Source organism: Scleropages formosus, chromosome 11 (genome assembly GCF_900964775.1).
Source record: "Scleropages formosus chromosome 11, fSclFor1.1, whole genome shotgun sequence".
NCBI classification, from domain to species: Eukaryota; Metazoa; Chordata; class Actinopteri; order Osteoglossiformes; family Osteoglossidae; genus Scleropages; species Scleropages formosus.
The window spans coordinates 6,479,989-6,504,766 of record NC_041816.1 but is presented as its reverse complement, the minus strand read 5'-3'; the positions used below and the strand labels follow the sequence as shown (position 1 = coordinate 6,504,766).

The 24,778-nt window shown below is 41.9% G+C and overlaps 1 protein-coding gene across 3 annotated transcripts in view; it reads left to right on the top strand.

Annotated features, from left to right (window-relative positions):
* The window catches only part of ankrd11 (ankyrin repeat domain 11), an 84,741-nt gene extending 60,247 nt beyond the window's left edge, over positions 1–24,494 (top strand). Inside the window, exons 5-13 of one of the 3 annotated variants that reach the window (XM_018752588.2) lie at positions 7,854–8,027; positions 8,771–8,971; positions 9,136–9,278; positions 10,157–10,304; positions 10,567–17,609; positions 17,730–17,828; positions 18,420–18,563; positions 18,744–18,836; positions 19,905–24,494. In XM_018752588.2, the coding sequence (XP_018608104.2) occupies positions 7,854–8,027; positions 8,771–8,971; positions 9,136–9,278; positions 10,157–10,304; positions 10,567–17,609; positions 17,730–17,828; positions 18,420–18,563; positions 18,744–18,836; positions 19,905–20,090 (8,231 nt within the window). In that variant the 3' untranslated portion in view covers positions 20,091–24,494. Of the gene's footprint in view, positions 1–7,853; positions 8,037–8,770; positions 8,972–9,135; positions 9,279–10,156; positions 10,305–10,566; positions 17,610–17,729; positions 17,829–18,419; positions 18,564–18,743; positions 18,837–19,560; positions 19,655–19,904 lie in introns of those variants that run through there. The other 2 variants (XM_029256400.1, XM_029256401.1) reach the window with 2 other exon arrangements.
* The last annotated feature ends 284 nt before the right edge of the window (positions 24,495–24,778 follow it).

Below are 24,778 nucleotides of genomic sequence, written 5' to 3'. Positions count from 1 at the left end.
ACCACCCCCATGGATCTCCCCTACTGGTACTCTGGCTCATCTTGGCTCTCCCCTGCTCTTCCCTTAAAAAAATAACCCTGTTTGGTGGTTTGTTTGTACACTGCTTTCTGGCTTTTCTTCTCTCTGCTTCCACATCTGTATGTGTTTTGTTGCTGACCTTATATGAGTCCATGTGTGCATGCATGCTTTTTGCCTCTTCTGCTCTTGCCCTCTCCCCATTTTGGGACTGTTAGATTCTGACACCGGCCTGTTGGCAGAGGCCTGGGATCCCCACAGCGTTCCCAGCTCCCTTCTCACACACAGGGTGCTTTCAGGTAAACATTGCTGCTTTTCTGGTCTTTGTAGAGCTGTCTGTGCCTTGTTAAGCAAGCCCTTGTTCTTTTCTGCTGAATTCCCACTGTGCTCTCTCATCCTCTGTTCTTTCTGCCCCCTTCTCTCTCATACTCACTCTTGCTCTCTCTCTGTGTTCCAGCTGATCCCAGCATTCAAGCCCCAGCCCTCCTCTGCTTCCGGGGTCCAGTGCACTTTTAAGATGTTAGTGTGGAAAGTGTCGTTGGTCACAACTCCACTAGCTTTTCACCTAAATGGTGATAACAAGTGAAACAACTGGGGTAGTGATGCCACCTGTGTCTCTGTATGAGGGGAGTGAAGACATGCGATTCAAACATGAACTCAGTATCACACTGGAAAGACTTTAAAAAAAATCATACTTGGAGATAGAGGAAAATGTGATGACATGAAATAGTAATTTTACTATAAGCCGCTGTGCTGTGTGTCTCTCTGCACTTTCCTCCAAGTGTGATGAAAGTGTAAGTTGTTGTTGTTGCCTCTGGTCATCAACTTTCTTTGCACACCCTTTGGGGGAGAAGCCACAGTTTGGGTGGTGAAAATGGGGACTTGTTTCACATAGCAGCATGCATCATCAGTGTGCGCCCTTGAGGGACTTTGACTGGCAGTGTCCACAAACAGAACAAACATGCTGATGTCTAGTTGAGGTCTGAGCTCAAGTAGCACAGGTTCTGGCTTTGGCTGCGGTTTATGTAGAGTCCTACTGTGACTCACAAAAGCTGCGATGATCAAGAAGTTCAGGGCCACCTTTCTCTTCTCTTTCGAGGAGATTCGGGAGTTGCTGGGGAGTGGCGTACTCTTTTGAGAGTAGTTGAAACTTTCTCTGCACCCTTCTTTGGCTTTGTCTCACTTTTTATGCAGTTGGCTGAAATCTGTTCTGCTCTCAGAAAATTACATTTATTAATTTAGCAGACGCTTTTGTCCAAAGCGACGTACATCTCAGCAAAAGAACAATTTATGCATTATATTAAGAGAAAGAGGTGTAGTTGCAGACATGTGACTCTCAAGTAAACCTAGTTTGTTTCCTACCACTTGCTGCACTGAGGTACATCATTCAAGTAGGTTCATAAAATGCAGGATAGACAAATCCTGATACCCTCCTACCATTTTTTAAAAATATTATAAGATACACAAGCAAGCAAATACAATGCTGGAGTAGTGGCTGATTAAAGGCTTTATCTGGTGATGCTCATAAAGTTGTGGTGCATGAACATTTACACCGTACATGAGCTGGAGAGATCTTGGGCCAAATTGGGTCTGGAAAAGGTGAGTTTTCAGACCCTTCTTGAATGTAGAAGAATGTAGAAAATATTGGGTTTCAGCTCCTAAAATGACTACTAGTGGCTGATGCACACTGCTGCTGCTTTTGAACAGTGTGTATTGAAGTTTTCGTTATAGGATTGGCAGTTGCTTGACCTGTGGAATGTATATGGCAGCCGTATTGAATCAGAGTGATCTGAAGCATTTTGCCAGTGGCCTGTTTACTGGGAAATTTCAATATAAGAGGTTATTGTGGATATATAATGAGTTGTATGGAATTTGCCCTCTTAGGCTTTCTGCAGAGTGTGTGGTAGAGCTCTGCCAACCGAGTACAGCCTGGCTGGTGCCTTGAGTGTTGAAGGTCTTAGTAACCATGCAGTGTGGTTTGACAAAGGGTTACTCACTTCTGGAAACCATCTAGTGTGTGCTCACAGAAAGCAAGACTTTATCGCTGGTTGAATGTTCAATCTGGTCTTCAAGATAGCTAGCCAATCATGTTAACAAAATGGCTAACAGCATCAAAGTGGTGTTTTTAAACCTGAAAAGCTCAGTTTTCAGGGAAGCTCACAGAGAATGAAAAACTGCAGGATTCAAATCAGTTTTGTGAAACTGTTGCTCATTTTCTTCCTCTAAAGAAGCAAGTTACAATAAATACAAACTGTGCAGATAACCTAGTAACCGTTTGACTAATTTATTACCTTATCCTTTTAGCACTCCTACTAAGAGCATATGCTTGCCATCATTTTCTACCTGATGTAGATTTTCAACTTGCTCTGCCTTTCAGACATAAGGAATGCATTTTAAGATTAAGTTCAGCAAGCAGGCCATGTTCAAAGTGAGAGAATAAGGAGGCTAACATGAAGTCTGCTCCATTGCCTCACATGCTGGATGCAAAACCCAGGTTGATTTTAATCTCTGGTAGCACACAGGGTCCTATAGTTCTGTGGTTTGATTTAATATACTGTAAATTTAACATTCTGTGGCCTTGTGCAGTGGTTGCCCCAGGCCCAGCCATTACGGTATTCACCAATAAAATACAGAAGTGAACTGCTGAAAAGTTGCTGTCCCAGTACATCCTGTTTCAACTACTCATTAATAGAATGTGATCTTCCCCAATATATGTTGAAACATGAAGATGTTTGTATGTACAATCATCCATAAGCTAAGGTAAATACTTCATTGATCCCAATGGGATCAATAAGTTATGAGGTCCTAACATAACCACCTAAGAGTATGTACTTATACTTCCTCTTTGTTGTATTGACAGTCTCATACAGTCACAACCCTCAATTGGCACAGTGACAGTAAAGCACAAGTAGTGATACAAATCCATAGGGGAAAATTATTGCAATGCCTTCATCACGAAGGTACCTTGCATCATGCCCTGTAGTTCTTGGATACATTGTGGTTATTGGTAATGGATGAAAATACAAGATTAAGAGCCAAGGTAGAAATAATTTTTGCTACAAATATTGTAAAATATCTTGGTGTTGGTTGTATTTGATTTTTGGTGACCTTTTTAGTCTAGGAGCCTCCTCCTCCCCTCATACAAAATAATGACCATTCACCTTCCTCAAACTGAGAATTTGCCAGAAGAAATTAAATGTGTGTAAATTAATCCGGTTATGTGAGTGAGTAGTGTATGTTTCTGCCCACCATGGGTTACAGTGGGTAAAACTTACAAATTACTGTCTGCAATATTTGAGACAAAAGCTACTGTATAGTAGAGTCCCTGCTTCAGTACTCTGGACACCTTTCAGCCACACAAGCGCAGTCTATGTTGACCCGTTGCACCCGCACAATGAGCAGGTCCATATTTCATCGCTGCACTGACCAACACTCTCACCAAGAGATGTCTGAATTATCACACATGGAAGGATAGAAACCACGATTAGAAAAGATTGTGACATATTAGATTTCTTAAATTAAAAACCTGAAAAAAAGCAAGGACAGAGCCTGTCACTAATGACAAGAAAGCATACAATTCATCTTGCTCAAAACATGATTCATAAGTACTGACCAAAAGAGAACCTTCACTTTCAAAGCAAAAACCATTTTTCAAGCTGGCTGCTGAAAGATACGTCATGGATGCTGAAGATAAAGACAATCTTCTGTAATTTTCCTCAAAAGACCAAGCAAATCCTTTCATCACAGGTGCAGTCTTCATGAAATTTGTACACTTGAACTAGACGTTAAATCTAAAGATGCTAATTTATTTCCAAAAATGGAGAACTATGCTGCAAAAGAAGGCTTTGAGAGAGAGATCAGGTCGTGCAAAGCAAACATGTGCATGACTACTATCGTTTATACGACAAAACGCAAATAATATTGTTCTGTTTTGTGTAATCATATTAGTTTAATATCAATGTACAGGTAGAATTTGTACAACTGATATTTGTAATTTTGAGGTTTAGAGTTAGATTTACTACTATAGAATAGGAAAAACCCCAGTGGCAACCCATAGAAATTGAAAAAATGTTTCTAGTGATAGAATAATGTAGAGTTAGGATAAGAATTGGAAAAGACACTTTTCATTTCTGTTGGATGGTAAGTCGGTTAATATCTAGTTTTGTTCTAAGTTTAATTTTGAGACCAGAATAATTTTTCTTTGCACACAATTGAAATACATGTCAGAGAACTTCATTGTTTTCTGAATATGTTGTCTAATGTTTTAACATTAGTGCCTAGAAAAAGAAATGGGAGTTGGAAATTACTCAGTTACATGTTAACCATTAGGATGTAAGTGAGAACTTGCTTTCTAAAGTTTTTCTTCACTCAGAAGAAGAATTAGACTCTTAAAGATTTGATTGGGGTCATTTCATGCCTGTTGGATTTTCTGAGATTAGCACTGGATACAGATGTGCTCATAGTCAGTGTCTGAACAGTTTATAATCCCTTTAAATGTGAATGGTTTTCAGTATGAATTTTTATTGTGTTTGTTAAATTTATAGTAATTTAACTTTTCTATGGCATAAAGTTTTCTTCATAATTTGCTTTTTGCACGCACGCACACACACACACACGCGCACACACACGCGCGCACACACACACACCTACTCCACCTGCTGCCTTTCCCAAATTAAAAGAAGGCACTCTACTAATATCATATTTATCCTTATTTAAACAAATGAAACGTCTGAGAACCAATGTAATAATTAGAAAATCCACTTGGGTGAAGGAAACAATTTGGGACATTGTCATTTGTAAATAGAAATAACTTGATAAGATTATAGACACTTGTGACACAGAGGGGCTGTGTTGGTTCAATTTTGGTGCATGCATTAGTCCCACTGGCCCATTCCCTGTGTAGCCCTTCCCCTCTACCATGAATGCCCTCTTATCCCAAAGAGGATTAAGGGTTTTGTGGCCCAAACAGTCCTTGTAGCTGTACTTGGGTTCGTTTATTGCCTTCATTAAGAATAGATCAGTGTATTTTCAATTCCCAGTGTTCAGTGGTGTGCAAAATATGTAGATAAATGGGGCAAGTGATTAGCACATGTTCCGTAGCGGTGCCCTTAATTACTGTGAACACAGTACTCATTAGTCTGTTGGAGCTGTATATGCACAAATCAAGTTGTTTTTTCTTTTAAAAAAAGCCACACTGCGATTTCGTTTCCTTTCCTTAGCGACTCAGAAGACGGTGACAAAACATCCTGTACATACTTTGTCTGTTCTTCCTTCATTTCCTGTTTCCTGTCCTTTGGGTGCCTTGCGAGTGCAGCCTCAGAGACTGAAGTGCTGTGAATTGTGGAACCTTTTTGCACCATCTTGCCAGCAGAACAGCGCCGGTAGTGGCGTTTTCCCCCTTACAGACATTCGGCGCACACTGAGTGAAGCAGCCCCAGAATGTGTTGCCAGTGCATGTTCTTCACCACAGATGTGTGCTGGTGTTACAGCTGGGGAGTCAACGCGTGCTGGAGTATGTGTTCCTAGCTTAGCAGCTGAGAGTGGGAGTTTTCTAAGAATAAACATAAGAGAGAACTGGATCCACATGTGGGAGTTGAAATGGTGGCAGAGAGTAGGGCGAAAAGGAAAGTCCCTTCAGCTGCTGACCCAAATTTCCCACAGGCTTGTTCTACACTGACCAGCATGTTTATACAGCAAGGGCATAGTCCCTAGCACAGTACTGACACCGATGGTCACACAGCAAACAAAGCTTCAATCCACTTCACAAAGCAGGTCTGTTGGGTGAGGAACCAGCACCTGGGTCAGCAGCTGAAGGGACTTTCCTTTTCCTTTGCCTTAGTACCTGTAATGGACAGAAGAACAAGTTAGGCTAGTAGAAACCTATTCAAGCACACATACCCTCCTTGAACTGGTCCATGTAGTTTGCAGGGGAGTGTTTCTGCGTTTGAGTGGAAAGGTAACGGAGAAGGATGTTTGTCATCGTCTTCCACTTGGCAGGATTTGATTGGTTCAGATACTCAGCTCTCCAGCTGGAGTGGTTTGTTACTGTAAACAGTCTTCCCACCTCCATCACAGGAAGCTATCAGCATTTTTACTCTTGAACACACAATGACTGATGTGAAGGGGGGGGGGGCTGAGTGGTGGGTGGTAGACAGCACACCACTGGCATGTGATCCATTGGCGTCCATTGTCCTCTATTCCTGCTATTGTGGGGATGACACAGCCTTTTCCCCAGCCTGGCCTTTCCGTGATGCAAGGAAGTGACCGAGGTCTACTAGTTCTGAGGACACGTGAGCTTGAGATTAGTCTCCTGCCAGCAATGCCTCATCTCCCTCGCTAACTCTGCTCCTCAAATTGTTTCCCTCATGGACCAAAGCTGGTGTCAGGAGTTACATAACTGACCTTTGGCCTTTTCAGAAACCTTCTTTGGGAAGTGTATCTTTCATCCATTTCCATAGACAGATTTGCTTTTCACTGTCCATACTGAAAATATTTATCATTCATACCTTTTGTTTCTCTTCCCCATTACTAATTTTTATCCTTGTAAAGACAATGCTCACTGTATATGTCTGAAACACAGGCTATGGTTAGTAAATGTTTTGTCGTGACAGTAAGATGGTTTGTGAACACATCTTGTTTATATGCCATTTTTGTTGGTGCCTGATGCCTTATTTTTATCCTTTGTAATCCCCCTGGAATGTGTGGTAGCTTTCCCTGCTGTTTTGCAGTAATTGTGTGTTTACTGTTATCCTGATGCTGTTCTAGCTGTGCACATCATTATGCCATCGCACACACATGCACAGGACTCTTTGCATGCATCAAAGTCACAGAGTTCATGCCTGGCTGGTCCAAAATGGTCCTCCCAGCAACGAGGATTCACTGGTTTTGCAGTGTCGCTTCCTGACAAGCTTTAGGAAAATCCAGGCAGTTACAGAAGTGTACGGCACATGAAAACAGGCTGTGAGCTGTCCATAATGTGTGGCTCTTTGGGGCCAGAGGGCCCTCTATTGTGAGTGGCCTGGAAAGGCTAGCTCTGCAGTTTTCCAACCCTCTCCACATCCACTGCCTGAAAACATGTTTAGACTGCCTCTGTGGTTCATGTTATTTAAGCCTGAATAAAAGGAATGTGCCTAAATGCATTTAAAGGGTTGGGGGGGTGAAAGTTAGCCTAAGCATTTACAGATGTGAGTGAAAGTATAGCAGCAGTGACTGTGCAGTGGAATCTCTGTAAAGCTTTGGCGCCTGGAAGTGTATACTGCCGCATTTCCTCTTCCTGTCAGTTATGTGGGTCAAATGGCCCTATCATGTGCCATTACTGGCAAAATGGCAAATTTACCCTCACTTCAGGGTGACAGCTGCATGTTTGTTGTCATACTTTTTGCCGTTACAGCCTTTGATGTTCCAGCAAACCCTAAGAGTGGCCTGCGGTGTACGACTGCTGTGGGACCTTGATAGTTGAGACGATATGTGTTAGTTCAAAGACAAGGGCGTGTCTGAGTGCAGCTGTCACTGTCCTGCAAGTTGCCAATGCAGTGACCTTGTGTGCCAAGCCTATAGTGCTGATGTACCAGGGCCAAGTCACACCTTTAAGGGAAACAAGCCAGAACAAGGCTAGCAGCCTTGCACCTGCCTGCTGCTCTCTCCCCCTGCAACAGATAGAGGGTGGTTCTGTCTGACTGGCATTTTCAGGCTGAGGAAGTAAATATAAAGTACCAAACACTCTCTGAGCTGGAGAAACCAGCACACTAGCTTCTAACATGCTTCCTTCCTGTACTGCACTGTGTTCTCTAGGTCTCCATCTCTGTGTTGATGCACACACTTCCTTCTGTATCTTTCAGAGAGGCAAGGCCCAGAGCGAAAGCGGATCAAGAAGGAGCCCACCAACACGAGGAAGTCGGGCTTGCCTTTTGGTATGGGCCTACCCGGTCTCCGGGCTGGATACCCCCTGTCAGAGCGACAGCAGGTGGCCCTCCTCATGCAGATGACGGCAGAGGAGTCTGTAAACAGTCCAGGTGTGCAAGGTTTGTCATAAGCACCATGCTAATCATGTTCACCTACTTCGGTCTCTATCACCTCAGGCACCAGCACTTGGTTTGAATGAAATCACAGATCACAGCCTCTTCAGGTTTCAGTAACGCCCCCTACTAGCACAAAGTCCCCTTTCTGAGCACTTCAGCTACCAAGGACATGGCAGCTACAATTCTCTGCATGCCTCCCAAGTTCACTGCATCCCTAGTACAAGTGGAGCACAGATGAGTTTCCTGTTGACTTGTACTGAAACTTTTAGTTCTTGTTTGTGTGCCTGAAGTAAATTCATTCACCTCATACAAACTGGGGAGTGGAGGAGACTGACATGTTCGTGTTGGTATGTCTGAGTCAAAATGATGTAAGAGGTTAAAATGTGCAATTTTTGGACTGCTCTGGTATAAAAAATTGCTCTTCCTTCCTCAGGTCTTAATGTTAGTAGTTGATGTAGTAATGCATGTAGTGTTAAGGATTTTGACAGAACAGGGCATGTTTCATTGGGGAGATATGTAAACTTCAGGTAGTAAGATTAAAGTTACGTTTTAGAACATGATCCAGGTAGGTGTGTTCCAGCTAAATATCATTGAATTAGACTAATGTTTGTTAGGCTCAAACTGTTTACTGATTTCTTCATGTGCAATGGCGCCCTGCTGTGGCAGAAAAGAGTTTTGTGGCCTGAGTGAAGTTTCTTTAAAAAAAAAAAAAAAAAAAAATCCCCATTCTCTAACAGACACGACACCAAAGCACCAGTCCCAGTCAAGTCTTGGCCAGAAGGGAACACCCAACTCTGCCTCGAAAACCAAAGATAAAGTGAACAAACGCAACGAGAGGGGCGAGACACGACTTCATCGGGCTGCTATCCGTGGTGAGGCACGGCGCATCAAGGAGCTCATCAATGAGGGCGCAGACGTGAATGTGAAAGACTTTGCGGGTGAGTGGAGCAAAGCCTGTGTATAGAGCCTGAGAGTTGTCGTGCAGAGAGATGCCATTATTTGACAAGAATAGAGTAATTTAGACTTTTGGTGCAACACAACGGCGTAACATAGCAGACTTGGAGCAGTCAAGAAGCCTTAACTTCTGTGTTCTGGTCTTTAGGCTGGACCGCACTGCACGAGGCGTGCAACCGGGGTTATTACGACGTGGCTAAGCAGCTGCTGGCAGCCGGGGCAGAGGTCAACACCAAGGGTCTGGATGATGACACTCCGCTGCATGACGCATCCAATAACGGGCACTTCAAGGTGAGCTTATTGGTGGTGCACATGCTAAGAATTATCTACTATTTTGGGTTAATGTTTATTTTGGGATTTAGCTTGAACATTTAGAAAAATAAACCTTTAGTTGGCTAACATTTACATTTGTTAATTTAGCAGATCCCTTTTTCCAAAAGTTTACAAAAGTGCATTTCATAACAAATGAAAAGCTTTTAAATACAGACATATATTACTAAAGTTCATTTTGTATGTCACCATTTTTACCAGTACACTTTAGTCAGAAAGATGTCTACAATTGAGTCAGACATGAAAAATGAAGATGAAATAAGACAAGTGGTACTGGAAGATACATTTTGAGCTCTTTCTTGAAAGGAAGTAGCAGCCCTGAGGGAGAGAGAGTGGGCTAATTCCACCTAAGAACCTAAAGACTCCATTTTGGACCTTCTTGGAATGGGACCACTATGTAGCCAGAGGTGGATAAGCACAGCAAATTTGTCTTTGTGAAACGCGCGCAGAGTCTGAAACTGCTTGTTCGGGGTCGCGGCGAACCGGAGCTTAACTCGGCAACACGGCGCAAGGCTAGAGGGGGAGGGGGCACACCCAGGGTGAGATACCAGTCTGTCAGAAGGCATCCCAAACGGAACTCGAACCCCCAGACCCACCAGAACATAGCCAACCCCCCACCCTGTAAAATAAACAGTTACAATTTATTGATCTAACATGCAGAGCCCGCACTGCACTCACGTCTCCGTGTGTGTGTGTGTATTATATATACAGTATATTCACAATGCTTGGGTTTTCCCCCTCTGAACAGCCCAAGGTTTCCTTTACACTCCCAGATGTTCCATGTTGAGCCAGCAAAAAGGCTTATTCTGGCGGGAGCTAATCTTCCATTTGTTTTCAAGGTGGTGAAGTTGCTATTGCGATATGGAGCAGATCCTCGCCAAAGCAACAGGAGGGGAGAAACACCATTGAAAGTAGCCAACTCCCCTACCATGGTAAACTTGTTGCTTGGTAAAGGCACTTACACTTCTAGCGAGGAGAGCTCTTCAGGTGAGTTTCGGCTCAGTAATTGTCTTTGACAGGAAAGCCTGCAAGCATGCAAATAGTTTTGAGAATTAGTGGAATTACAAAGTTTCTGTCAGAAATAATTCTAATTTTGTCAATCAGTTTCAAATAAAATCTGAAAAAGTATGCAATCTTGAGTGTCAGATATATGTAATTTAATGCTAAAGTTATGTGTTAGCCTTATCTCTTCATTTTAGGATGTCCAAATGCAAATTTATGCTGCATATTGTGATCCTTTTCTCAACAGATTCCTCAGAGGAGGAAGATGCACCATCATTTGCCCCATCAAGTTCTGTTGATGGCAATAACACGGACTCTGAGTTTGAGAAGGGCCTGAAGCTGAAAGGGAAGAACCTCGACCCGCCGAAAACCACAGTAACACCAGTGAAGGACGAATATGAATTTGATGAGGATGATGAGGAGGAGCGGGTCCCTCCTGTCGATGACAAGCATCTCCTCAAAAAAGAGTTCCGCAAGGACCCCATGGGCAAACCAAACAGCTTCATTTCCATCCCCAAAATGGAGGTCAAGACATATTCCAAAAGCAACTCACTGACACCAAAGAAGACTGCACGCCGCATCATTTCTGACACCAACAGCTCAGATGAGGACGACCGAACTTTTTCACCGTCTCCTGCAGTTAGGCAGCCTGCAGCAGTAGCAAAGAACCGAGAGTCCAGCACTCTGACCTCCAAACAACTGAAAGAAAAGAATAAAGTTAAAAAGAAGAGGAAGAAGGAAAGTAAAAACAATGCTAATAAGGAGGTGCGGTTCAGTAAACTCAGCGATAAATTCTGCACCTCTGAGTCAGAGAGCGGGGACGAGGAGAGCGAAGATGATAAGGGCTCCCTGAAGAGCTCAAACTGTGTGAAGGACTCCAATACGTTGAACCTTAAGGAATCATGTGTTTTCGGTTCTCTGTCTGCATTATCCTCCTCCCACAGCAGTCTAACATCTCAAAAACTGACACAGTCTTTAGCAGAGCAACACCCTAAGCAATGGAGAACGGACGGCTGGAAGACAGTGTCCTCCCCAATGTGGTCCGACCTTAGCTCCTCCTCAGATTCTGTCAGAACCAGGCTCTCAAGCGAGTCAGACTTCTCTTCAGCGGACTCCAGCATAGAGTCTCTGAAACATGTGAAAAAGAAATCACAGGAGAATAGGAAGAAGAATAATATTCATACAAACTCCACAGAAAAGAAGAGCTCAGATTTTATCAAGAACTCCAACTTAGACGGAACAGTCTCCAAGGCAGACAAAGATGGTAAAGTTCTAAAAAAGCATAAAGTTAAACACAAACACAAAAGCAAAGAGAAGGAGAAGGCTCCTAGCCTTGTACTGAACCAGGACATGAATGAAAAATTTGTCAAGAGCTTTTCGTTTGATTTTGATGACACACGACAAAAGTCACTCATCATGGAGGCAGAGTCTCCTGCAGACAACAAAGTGAGGCTCTCTAAGCATGACAAAGACCATTTTAAAAGGGAAGACCGATTGTATAAGGGCAAGTCCGAAGATAAGGAGTGGACTCCTGGAAAAGAGATTGGCCGACCTAAAGATGAGAAATTTAAGAAATCTAAAGAGTTTAAGGAGAAGACGAGCAAGGAGGAGAAGGATAAATCCCTCAAAATGGATAAAGAAAGAAATCTTAAAGAAAAGAGTAAGGAGGAAAAGCAGAAGACCCACAAGGATGAGAAAAGGAGGAAATCCAAGGACAAACCCTTTAAAACAGAAAAAAAGACTGAACAAATAGAAGATAAATATTCTAAATCTGAGAAGGATAAGAGTGTAAAGGAGGATCGGGAAAAATCAAAAAAGGACAAGATTCCAAAGGAAGAGCCTGATTATGAGGACTATGATATCAAGGGACGGATTTTAGAAGATAGCAAGTTCAGTGCTTCTGATGATGACAATGATCACTGGGTCTCAGACCTTTCCTCTGAATCATCTCTCTATGGAGATGATAGCTGGGATGTCCCAGTGAAGGAGTACAAAGAATACAAAACAAACAATTCAGTCAGACTGATTGTGGAGACAGTGAAAGATGAAGGTCGGGATCGAAGGAAGGAAAATAAAGTGAAGGACAAAAAAACGGAACATAGTGAAAAACGTCCAGACAGAGATTCTACATCCAAAAAGAAAGATTTTTCAGACAAAGGGGGTGAAAAGAAAAAGGACTCTGATAAAGTAAAACTGAATTCAAGCTACTTGTCTGAAAAGGAGAAAAAGAGGAAAGAGTCTGCAGAGAGTGTCAAAGAAAAGAAAGATGCTATTGACAGCAGCAGGGAAAGAAAAGATCCTTATGAGTTTGCAAAAGAGAGGAAGGATTCTAGGTTTAAACAAGATGACACCTTAAGAGATGAGTATGGCAGTGAAAGTTTTTTCAAAGACAAATCTGAGCTTGAGACTGTTGCTAGATTAACAGAAGCTAGAGAGAGGAACTACTCTGGAAGAGATATGGAGAAAAAAGGGGATGGTTTGGAAAGGGACAAGAAGGATAAATCAAAACCTGACAAACACAAGGAAAAACCTAAAGAAAAAGACAGAAATGCTCAGGACTCAGAAAAGGGCAAAATAGACAAAAGCGCAACTGAAAAACCTCCTAAAGAGAAAGACATGGACCGAAGTTCCAAAGACAGGAAGGAAGCAATGAAAGACAAACACAAAGACTCCCACAATAAAGATAAAGAGAGGAAAATGTCTTCTGAGCAGATGAAAGACAAGAAGGAGAAGACCTCCCTGGAAAGACACAGTGACAGGGATAAGGACTTTCTGGAGGTAAAGAAGGAAGAGAGAAAACCAGAGAAGGTGAGAGAAAAGTCCTGGTACAATATTGATGATATTTTCACAGATGAGAGTGAAGATGAAGATCATTACAATGGATGTCTTATAGCAGATGTCCACAGAAAAGATCATACACCTGACAGGGATGACATGGAAATTTTCCAAACTGAGAAACATCGAAAGTACTCTGCAGAAGGGAAGCAACATTCCTTAGACAAGCATAAAGAAAAGGAGGGTAAAGAGAAGAAAAAATTGTCATCTGATGGTTGGAAAGAGAAAAAGCCTTCTTTTGAGAAACATAAAGATAAAAAGGACTCTCTTGATGTAAGACATAAGGATCGCAAGGATCGTATTTCCCTTGACTCCACCCAGGACAAGAAAAACAAACAAAAGTTGCTGGACAAGAGGCATTCAAGTGAAGAAAAGCTTAAGGGCAGGTACAAGGATAAGCTTGAGAAAGAGCATCTGAAGGACAGAAAACCGTCGAAGGGAAGTGGTGAGAATGAGAAATCCCTTCTAGAGAAACTGGAAGAAGAGGCTCTGAATGACTACAGGGACGACTCCAATGATAAAATCAGTGAGATATCATCGGACAGTTTTACAGACCGTGGCCATGAGCCGATTCTCAGCGCCTTCTATGATTCCTCCAACATTAGCCTGCCAGACACTGCTGAAGAGAGGAGGGACTTGCTTTCTATTTCTTACCCACAGGATAAGTTCCGTGAGAAAGAAAGACACAGGCATTCATCATCGTCATCTTCCAAAAAGAGCCACGATAAGGAAAAAGACAAAGTCAGAAAGGATAAGACTGACAAGCGCGATAAGTCTGAGGAGAGCAAGGATTCTTACAGGCGGAGAGAAAGTCTGCCCTTTGAAAAGGAGCCCATGCCTTTGGAAGCCGACCCATATACCTTTACCTATGGGGCCAAGCCAGATGGCGAGGATGATTTAGATAGAACACTGGAGTTTGAGAAAGAAATGAATAAGAAGTCTGAGAAAGACAAAGCTATCAGTACTGTTACCAGTGAGAAAGTCAAAGACAAAAAGAAGAAAGACAAACATAAGGAGAAAGCAAAAGAGGAGAAGCACAAATACACAGACAGCTTTATTTCTTTAAAACACTCAAAAGAAGAGCAGAAATCCGGATCTAAAGAGACCCCTCTGATCCTTAGTTTAAAAGAGAAGTCAAAAGACGATGGTCCAAAATTTGAAACAAAAATCAAGGAAAGAAGTAAAGATGTATTTGACAAAGATGGGAGAACAGATTACACAAAGTCAAAGCTAGAGAATGACAAGGTTAATCAAACAAGAGATGCAACTCGGAAAGATAGTCGTCCACGGGAGAAGTTATTAGTCGATGGTGATCTCAGATTGACCAGTTTTGGACAAATGCTTAGTCAGAAGGACCAAGAAATTGAAGAGCGTCATAAAAGACATAAGGAGAGAATGAAACAGATTGAAAAGCTGAGACATAGATCTGGGGATCCTAAATTAAAAGACAAAACCAAATCCAGTGAAGATTTACGCAAGAACCGCACAGAGTCATCAGCTAAAAAATCTAATTCCTTTGAAACGACATTAAAGAAGGAAAAGCAGAAAGATGTTGTCCTTCTGTCTCAAATAATGTCTCCTGAAAGGAAATTGCAATCTGTGGACTGTCAGAATTCAAAAGATTGGCTGTCTGGACATCCAGTGACTGAAAACCTCCCTGCCTCCCCGAGACCAGATCAGAACAGGCCTACTGGTGTTCCCACTCCCGCATCTGTGATCTCATGTCCCAGTTATGAAGAAGTCATGCAAACACCTCGCACTCCTTCCTGCAGTGCAGAGGACTATCCTGATCTCATGTTTGATAGCATAGACTGTCAGAGTTCATCTGCTATGACTATGTCTATGAATGCCTGCTCGCCATCCTTCTTTGACAGATATTCAACTTCTTCACATAGCATTCAAGAAAATGGCTGTCTAACTCCAGCAAAAAACCTTCAGATGCCTACTCTTAGTTCAGTTTCACTTGATGTCAGAAGACCTTTGGAAGATGAGTTTAAAGTGGACTCTAATTTCATTCAGCAAGAGAGTGTACCTGACTCAGATTTGGGACCTATTGCACCTCGCCCTCCAGAGGATAAGATGGTTTCAGTTGACAGGCTTGAATGCCTGTCTCCTCCTGGATTTTCACCTGATGCTGGAATGCCATCACCAACGCTAGAGCCAGCTGAGCCCGCCTCAGCTGCTGTAACCTCAACAGCTAGAAGTGATCACCTTCCTGAAAGTATTTATGGTAATCTTTTACTGAAGCCATCAACTCCAGTGCACAGACCTGATCCTCAGGAGCCATGTGTAGACATTGCAGCTCCTCCTACTCCTGCCCCAGCTGCTCTCCCACCTCTGGACATAGATGGATTCGTGGAGCATCACGATTCAATGTCTCCATCACTGCACAGTGAGCCCAATCTAGTTCCCTCAGATCCTGTTGGAGGAAGTAATTTTTTGACAATGACTGTAGCGATACAAGATGAGGAACCTGAATATGAAGTTGATGATGAGGAGGAGGAAGATAATGTTCAGGAGTCAGAAAGTGAGAGCCATGTAGACAAAGAGGTGGAGTTTGAAAGAGATGGCTGTTCTTTTGTTCCATCCATTGCAGAGAATATAAAAAGGGATTGGCCTGAATCCCCAGAGAGAGTACAGTCTGAGGATGTGCCTCTGACTCCCAGTCGTCCTTCTGGAGGCAGCATGGAAAATTCCAATGATCACCCTGTCAGCTGGACTGTTAATCCGGAGATGCTCTTGAAATCACCTCAAAGGAGTTTTGTGGAGTTAACATTGCCCTCCAAGATCATTCCTGGAACACCAGAAGACAGCCTGCAGCAGCATCTTTCCATGACAGTGCCTCACCCCCCATCAGCAACTCCACCTTACTTCCCCAGACCGTACTGTCCTCCACACAACCCCGAGTCTGATTATGAGACTCAAAGGGATACAGTAGATGAAATGCTTAAGCCATCACTTGAGGCTGAATCAAATTTCATAACCCCTTGCACAAGACTGGAGTCTTTTTTCCCTGACTGTAAATCCACCCCTGAAGAGAGTGGTGTAACCTCAGAACCTCAGTGCCTGACAGAAGGCACTCGTCAGGATTATGAAGTTGAGAACACAGCACCATCTGTCAGACAGGAGCCGGTGGTGCCATGGGCAGACCCCTTTCCTACTGCAGTGGATGACTTGGATTATTTGGGACCTTTCTCCTTGCCAGATTTGCCCTTACAAGACAAAGAAATGCAAGAGCCTACCATCTCAGATTCAGAGGTTATGGATTACAAACATCATCCTGCCCATGCTGCATCTCCCACTAATGTAGTTAAAGATGATCCTGAATCAATACCGTTGGACTTGCCAGTTGAATCCGAAACGCCCAGTTCTCCTGCTGTTGTACCACTGAGTGAACCTGTACAGAAACCAGTTAAAACCTCAGAAGACTGCGATCGGTCAGAACATGAACTGGAACCAGAACCCCAGAAAGTTCCAGAGGACGATTCTGTGGAAGCTGCTTTTTCAAAAGTTGATGATTTGGTAGATGAAAGAAGTGAAAACCATGCAAGTTTGCAGCAAGCTTCCACAGAGGTAAATGATCATGTAGAGCATTCATTGTCAAACTCAACAGTGAAAGAGCCTAGTTCTCCTGCTGTTCCACCATGCTCTGAGTCAGTAACCGCTTGTGACATTGACAACAGTCAAGAAACTCCATCTATCACAAGTCACTCTCAGAGCAGTCCAATCCATGCTGTCCCTGTGTCATCAGTTGTCCCACAGTCAAGCCCAGTTTCAGTGTCAAGGCTCCATGAGACTGCTCCTAAAACATCTGTTTCTGCAACTGCTGCTGAAGTTGCCAAGAAGGTGGAGGAGGTACCGCTGAGAATGACAAGGAACCGTGCTCAGATGCTGGCCAATCAGAGCAAGCAGAACAACTCTGCCCCCACCTCCAGTGTGACATCATCTGGCCCAGGTCTGAGCAATACCAGCACTTCCTCTACCACCACCATAACCCCTTCTACCCCTGCAGAGAAAGAGAAGGAAAACTCTGTCACCACTGCTCCCAGCTCCAACACTGCTGCCCCATCCATTGTCAGTAAGACCAAAGGCCGCCCTGTGGAGGAGGATGATGCCCAGACGCAACATCCACGCAAGAGGAAGTTCCCTAAGGCTGGCCCCCAGCAGGTGCAAGTCCAGTTGGTCAATACAGCTATGCAGCAGACAAGAGAGATGATCCAGCAAACGTTGGCCGTCATCGTGAATGCCATCAAGCTGGATGACATTGAGCCCTACCACAGTGATCGTTCCAACCCCTACTTTGAGTATCTGCAGATACGGAAGAAGATTGAGGAGAAAAGGAAGATCCTGTGCTACATCACTCCCCAAGCCCCTCAGTGTTATGCTGAATACGTCACCTACACAGGTTCCTATCTGCTGGATGGCAAACCCCTCAGCAAATTACACATCCCTGTTGTAAGTGCACTGATATACTGTTTCTGGGCGCATGGTTTCCTCGCTGCTCTTTGTCAGTTGTAATGACCAAACTCCTGTGAAAATTACTAGGTTGACCAAATATGTCTCCTTACCTTTCAGATTGCTCCACCACCATCTTTATCAGAACCCCTGAAAGAGCTGTTCAGACAGCAGGAGGCAGTCAGGGGAAAGTTGAGGCTTCAGCATAGCATTGAGCGGGTAATCCCTTTTCTCTCTGTATCTCTAGCCTTTCAGGTCTTAAAGTTGGAAAGTGGCCTTGACTGAACTACACTAATGAAAGACCGAAGCTTAAGTTTAGCAATAGTTGTGACAGTGTTCCAAAATTAGTGTTTTTTTTTTTTGTTGTAGTTCGAAACTGCAAAACACTGGAAATTAGATTAAAAATCTTTGACCTGGAGCGGCTGCCTTTGGCTTCAAAGGTTGCTGGTTCAATCCCTGCCTCCGGCTATAGTGCCCTTAAGCAAGGTGCTTGCCCTGCAGTTGTTCCAGTACCTGCTCTAGGCTGTGTACCTGGGTACCTAGTTGTGGCCCTGCGATGCACTGGCATCCCATCCAAGGCATGCCCCACCCCTTCAGCCTCGCACCCGCTGTCTCCGGGATAGGCTCTAGCTCATCGCAACCCCACTCAGGACAAGCAGTTCTTGAAGTTGGTTGGATCTTTTACCTTAGATTTCATCCAGAATAGTGTCTTGCTGATGTAGAAATATGGCATCCAGCTGTCTGTGCATTTGTCAGGTTGATGTCATGTTTTTCTCTTTCCTGTCTTTTTCCCCTCACTTCCTTTTACAGGAGAAGCTGATAGTGTCATGCGAACAGGAAGTTCTACGGGTACACTGCAGAGCAGCAAGGACGATAGCCAACCAGGCTGTCCCCTTTAGTGCCTGCACCATGCTTTTGGATTTGGAAGTGTACAACATGCCTTCTGAGACTCAGGTGAGTCTTGTTCTGCACTAATATACCTGAAATGGGCATCTCCGTCCAGGTACCTGTTTTAATCCTTTCAGTGTTTGTGATTGACCTCTCAAGCACCCACAGCTTTGCATCTGTCAGTCAGACACCAAGGCTGACCTTAGAAAGCATTGTATTGATTCTGTTGTTGTTTTACTACTTCAGGGCGATGAGAATAAGTCTGTGAGAGACCGCTTCAATGCCCGTCAGTTTATTTCCTGGATTCAGGATGTAGATGACAAGTACGACCGCATGAAGGTAAGCTTTCTCTCCATTTAGTTTCTGTTCACACAATTGTAGTACTGACTATAAAAATCTTTATCTGAATATAGTCAGTTCTGTTATAACACAATAGTTGTGTTCCTTTGAAACAACACATTATACTAATTTGACAGAGCATGTGAAGTGCAGTAACAATCTACAAGATAAACTCTGCACAGCCAGTATTAAATTAAAAGATGGTGTTTTTCTTTTATGATTTCCACTTCAACCACACAAGAGCCAGTCACATTTAACTGATTCAGTAGAATGGAATTAAACACAAATTGCGAACAGATGCATAGCATGTGAGATGACTGATTAAACCAAGTGCATGACTTAACATCCCACACCCATATACACATCATGTACAGTACATTATACAGAATTTGACCGTGCTACCTTGAAATCTCACTTGTACTGTGTAAATTGTTCCTGTTTATTTCATGCTACAGTCATGTGCCGCTTAATGATGATTCGCTTAATGACTAACCGCACATACAATGGCGGTCCTGTAAGATTATAATGGAGTTGAAAAATTCTTATCAACTAGCAACGCTATAACATTATAGCGCAAGGTGTTACTCACATGTTCATGGTGGTGCTTCTGTAAACAAACCTGCGCTGCCAGTTGTATAAAAGTATAGCACATACAATTATGTACAGCACATACTTGATAATGATAATATTTATGTATTTACTGTACTTTTTATCGTTATTTTAGTGTACTCTTTCTCCTGATAAAGTTTGCAGTGTTACGCCGGCAGCAGCATCATAAATCTCATGTTTACCCCATCTTTTTGACTGCATCAAGGCTATACCATGTAGGTTTGTATAAGTACGCTCTATGATGTTCGCACGACGACGAAATTGCCTAATGACACATTTCTCAGAACATATCCCCGTCATTAAGCGACACATGTCTGTATATTCCAAATGTATCAATAAAACATGCACTGTATCAGAACTGACCCTGTGAAGAGATAATATGGATGCATGTGATAGTTTAGGTGTATTTTTTGCTGTTAAATGTGTTTCTTTGTAACTTATCTTTCCTCCTGCCTCCAGACGTGTTTATTAATGAGACAGCAGCACGAGGCTGCAGCCCTTAACGCAGTGCAGAGGATGGAGTGGCAACTCAAGGTGCAGGAGCTGGACCCAGCTGGACATAAGTCTCTCTGTGTGAATGAGGTCCCTTCCTTCTACGTGCCAATGGTTGACGTCAATGATGACTTTGTGCTGTTGCCCGCATGACAGGAAAAGGCTCTCAGCTGTGTCATATCACCATTGAAATTGACATAAAATAGAACGTATAGTAAGGGCTAGCCGGTTTCAAAAGGAAAGTTATTTTGCGAAAATGTACAAAGGAAAAATAACTTGCTAATGAATCCCTTCTGCAAGAGGAGGAAGCATCTTTTTTACCAGGAAAATTCAACTTGCACTTTCATCCTTCAAATTCTTATGCTTTTGTTCAGAAAAAGCAAAACGGTTTTGTTTGGAGCTCACCCCTTTTGCTGATGCTGGGAAAGAAAGTACAAGTGTTTTTTGTTCATTTTTCATTTTTTTGAACAAAAAGATCATGATGACTGGGCAGAATTTTCTGGTCACTGGAGATCAGAACTAATCAGAGGAGGAAAGGGGTAGCAAGATGGACCTCGTGGAAAGGTAGAAGTAGGGGTGGAGAGGCTTAAAGAGCAAACCAGATACTTCTCCTGCTTTCCAGACAGGGGACAGTGCACATGGAGCCTCTCCGAGTGTTAGGTTCAGGGGAATATGTCCACCCCTATATCAGACCTCAGCTGACCTCCTGTGGGGTCATGCAGGAGCAGCCTCGTGACTTTGCTGTGCAGGAGAGAGAGCAGCAGAGCAAGAGGAGGAGCTGCTGTTCAGGCCAGTGTCTCTGTGGAGGAAACCACAGCCTGCTGTTCAGGGCTGTAGCTTGACCTGGCAGGAAGAGAGTGGAAGCTGGAGGATCCTGCAGAGGTCCATCACCATAGGTTGCATGCAGGTTAGATTGGCCTCTACTTTCACAATGTTTTACACACCTGTCCAATGCAAATAAGTGCATGAGGAGAAGAGGTGACAAGTGGACAAGACAAAATGTTTTAGCGTCAAATAAATCTTTTTCTATTTCTTTACTCGGGCATTTCATTGTTTCTCTTTCTGAGAAAGTGACTTGAAACACTACAGAGCCAATATTAGTTTAAAGGAAAAATTAAAATTTTAAAAAATTGTATCCCGTAAATTCTGTACAGTTTTTATATACGTTAACCAATGTATTCTCGCTGCCTTCTAGATAATTTATTTTGCAACACATTACTGCACAGTTGTAAATAACTTATGTACTGTAACTTCACTCTCAGTTGTGTAAAAAATAATAAAGAAAATTATCTTTTTATGTACAGTTCACATTTGGGAAACAGTTTCCCTTATAACAATGGGCCAAATGTGTACCCATTTTCAGTATTTTAAAGACAGGCTCCTGTGCGCAGTTGTGAAAGATCCTCCACATTCTGTCCAGACCTGGTCAAAAAAGTGGTTTGAACAGGTCAAGGTGCCCATCAGGGTAGTGCGTAGCCACATTTACATCTCAATGTGACCCCGTCATTCACTTTTTAAATAGTTTCTCAGATGGCAAGAACTGCATTAGATGTAGTAGAATGGTTTCTAAATCTGTCCAGAGTTTGTAATATGCATTATGGTTTTATTACAGAACCATCAAGCTAAGAAGTAAAAATTTTAACCAAGAAAATGCCTTTTTATTCACTGTTAATTTAGTAAAATATTTAAGTAAAGTTAAAATACAACATAGTGTCAAATAAGGCTTTTGTTTTTTGTCCGGTTGTAGAAATATCCAGGAATCCACAATGAATGGTGTTATACATGTGTGACAATTTTCATTATCATGGCATCTCTGAATTTTAGTTTATATATGTCATTTTAGCACAGTGCATATTATGGTTTAAATTATAGATTATTTCCATTAATTGGAATACTGTAGCCCACTTATTTTTTATTCCCTACTTTAATTGCCTCTTATTGTAAAATGTGTAGTAGAAATATTTAGGTGTATTTTAGTTTGGAATTTTAAGTGTTCGTGTAACCAAATGAGTGGAGTGAGGTTTTAGTTCATTTTCCCCCAGATGTTGTTTTTATTTGCAGTATACAAGCAGTGAAAGAGTAATAGCGTAGAAAATACTACATGTCCCTTTGTAAGCAATATGCAGATCCCATGTGCTTCTGCAAGTGGACAGTTCCTTGTAGTTTAAAATGCCTGATTTTTAAAGAATGAACTATCCACTTTCCATTTTCTTTGCATAGTCTAAAAGCCAGAGAACCTCTTGTACTTAAGTTTTTCTTCTGATAGTCAGAAGGTGGCACTATAGGATATTGGTGACCAAACTCAACAGGTTACACAGTTACTCAACAGTTGAGTAAATTTTTGAGGTCCTTTTCAGGTGGTGTTTGTATTTTATAGAAGCCACACACTTTGATTATGGGGAACGATTTGTTTGTTTATGCTAATAAAGTGTTAGTTTAGTGAATATTCATATAGATGGTATCCAGAACAGTTGTCTGCATTAATTGCATACATCTAAAATTCCTTAAATCACACACCCAACACTTAAGCTGTTGAACTGTGCGTTTTCTGCAAAGCTGCACAGATGAAGAATGACATTTTTTTTAGCAGAAGAATGACCAGTTTAGGTCAGTGATGTCAGGAAGTTTCATTTAATTTAATTTGTCACTTTCATTTCAATATTATTTTAATACTGAGGACATACGAGTCAGGTCCCTCTGAGTGCTGCATTTTCACTTCCATTTTAAGGCACATTGTTTTTGGTACTCTTGAGTGCTTTGTCATCTGTAGGTTTTCACAGAATTTCTTATCTATACAAATGCAAGATATCCCTGCACACAGTGATAAAATTTAATAACATAATAGCAACACGCTCCTAAAAAGGTAAGACTTTTTTTAAAAAAAAAAAAAATCCTTGTTTCAACAATACATTGTAACTCCCTTATCCCAGACACAACTGTTACTTTTATCCACTGGTAGCATGCAAATTTCTTACAGCCAGTGTCATGGCAGCTTATAGACCCATAATGTCATACTCTCACAGATACATGTAAATGCTTAGCTAAAATTTACATATACTTATTTGAATCCCAGATTAGACATCAAAATGAAACTTGCATTTTCAGAATTGGTTTAGACAGAATCTCATGTAAATCTTTGTATTTCTAAATCCTTGCATTCCCTAGTACTGGATAATAGTGTAGTTTTGTTTCTTTGCAAAGCATAAACACTTAGCATGTTGAAGTCATTGCTTATGAACAAAATGTATTGCGTCAATAAGCCCTGTATCCTTGCTGTTGTTTACCAGAAGTTGAGCGTCAGTTACAGCAGTATCTTTGGCATGAGTCCAGCCTATTGTTTCTGCTCTGTCAAACTAAAAGGCTTGAAATTGTGCATGTCCATTCTTGGTTTCTGTCAGTTACACCTCGCGCACCACTTGAAATATAGTTTGACATCTGTGTGTCTTCACACTGCGTTGTGCTCCCTTTTTTATTTACAATATCATTTGTACTGCCTTGGGAACCGTTTCACCTTTCTTATGACACCTGGCTGATCAGTCCTTTGTGTTACGTTACTTCATCCTTCATTTAGGCCTCAGGTTTCACCAACATTAATACTTTTGAAACATGCCTGTTTTCTTCTCAGGTTTTTAAAACACAGAGAAACTGCATCTTAATGTTGAAGCATCTGGCGAGAGTCCAAAACACCTTACCCTCCACAGCTTAGAAGCACTTAGCACTGCACTCATCTCTTGATTTCACCTCTTCAGGTCACCATACCATACTTATAGTTTTTCACACAGTTTAGGGTTGAACTGGATCCCAATTATGTTTTGAACTGGATCAACTATTCATTGCCGAAGTCACAGTTTCAAGCCTTTTCCTTTGTATTGATTTTGATATCCCCCAACAGTATATTAACCTAAAGTGGACAGTAGCTGTGTTAAAGGATCAACATCTTTAAGCATGGAGAACTAATCTTTAAATGGTGAAATGATAACCTATTTATTATCTTTCTGACACCTGTGGTATGTTGGAGTCAGTCTCAGCTGTGTAAATTTCCCTCTTGTAATGCCTAATCGAGACATTGTACATAGCTGTAAATATGTCCCAAAACATTTTGCACCCTTCTCTTTGTACTGGTCTAAACTTCCGTAGAATGTGGGGTTCTAACAGAAATGAGATGGGGCGCTCGCTGCCCGTGATGTAACAATGTAATTTTTTTCCCTTTTTTTGTACAATGTAGTTGAACTGTGTACATATTGTTGGAGCAGCTATGGGCGGGGAGGGTGTGGGGTTTGTTGATGCTGTCGTCAGTGCTGAAACACAGCCAGCACTGTCACCTTTAGCTGTATCGATTTACTGCAAAAACAAAATGAAGAAAAAAAAGAATTAAAAAAAAAAAAAAAAAAACTAAATAGAATTAAAAAAATAAAACAAATTATTTTCTACAGTTGCATGTACAGAGAGCGGGAGAAATGCTGTTGTCCCTCAGAGATTATGTTCATAAATAAATTTTAAAAAATATATTTTGTGTGGATTCTTCTCTTGTCCAGCAGTATACCCATATCACTATCAGTCCCCCCACCCTGTACAAAAGCAAAAGGGAGTTACTTTCAGAGGTTCATGGTGTAATCTTTCCGCTTTATGATTTACTGTCATTACTGTAGTTTTTTTATCAAGCTAAAGTATGTATATTGTATAAATTACATTATTTGATAAATATTATGATGAATACGAACCTAATTATATACAGTGAAAAATACGTAATATTTACTTTATTATGGAGTGGAGCAATAACAGCACATGAAAAGGGACCCAAACTATGATGTAACATTAACAGATACACACATAATCACACG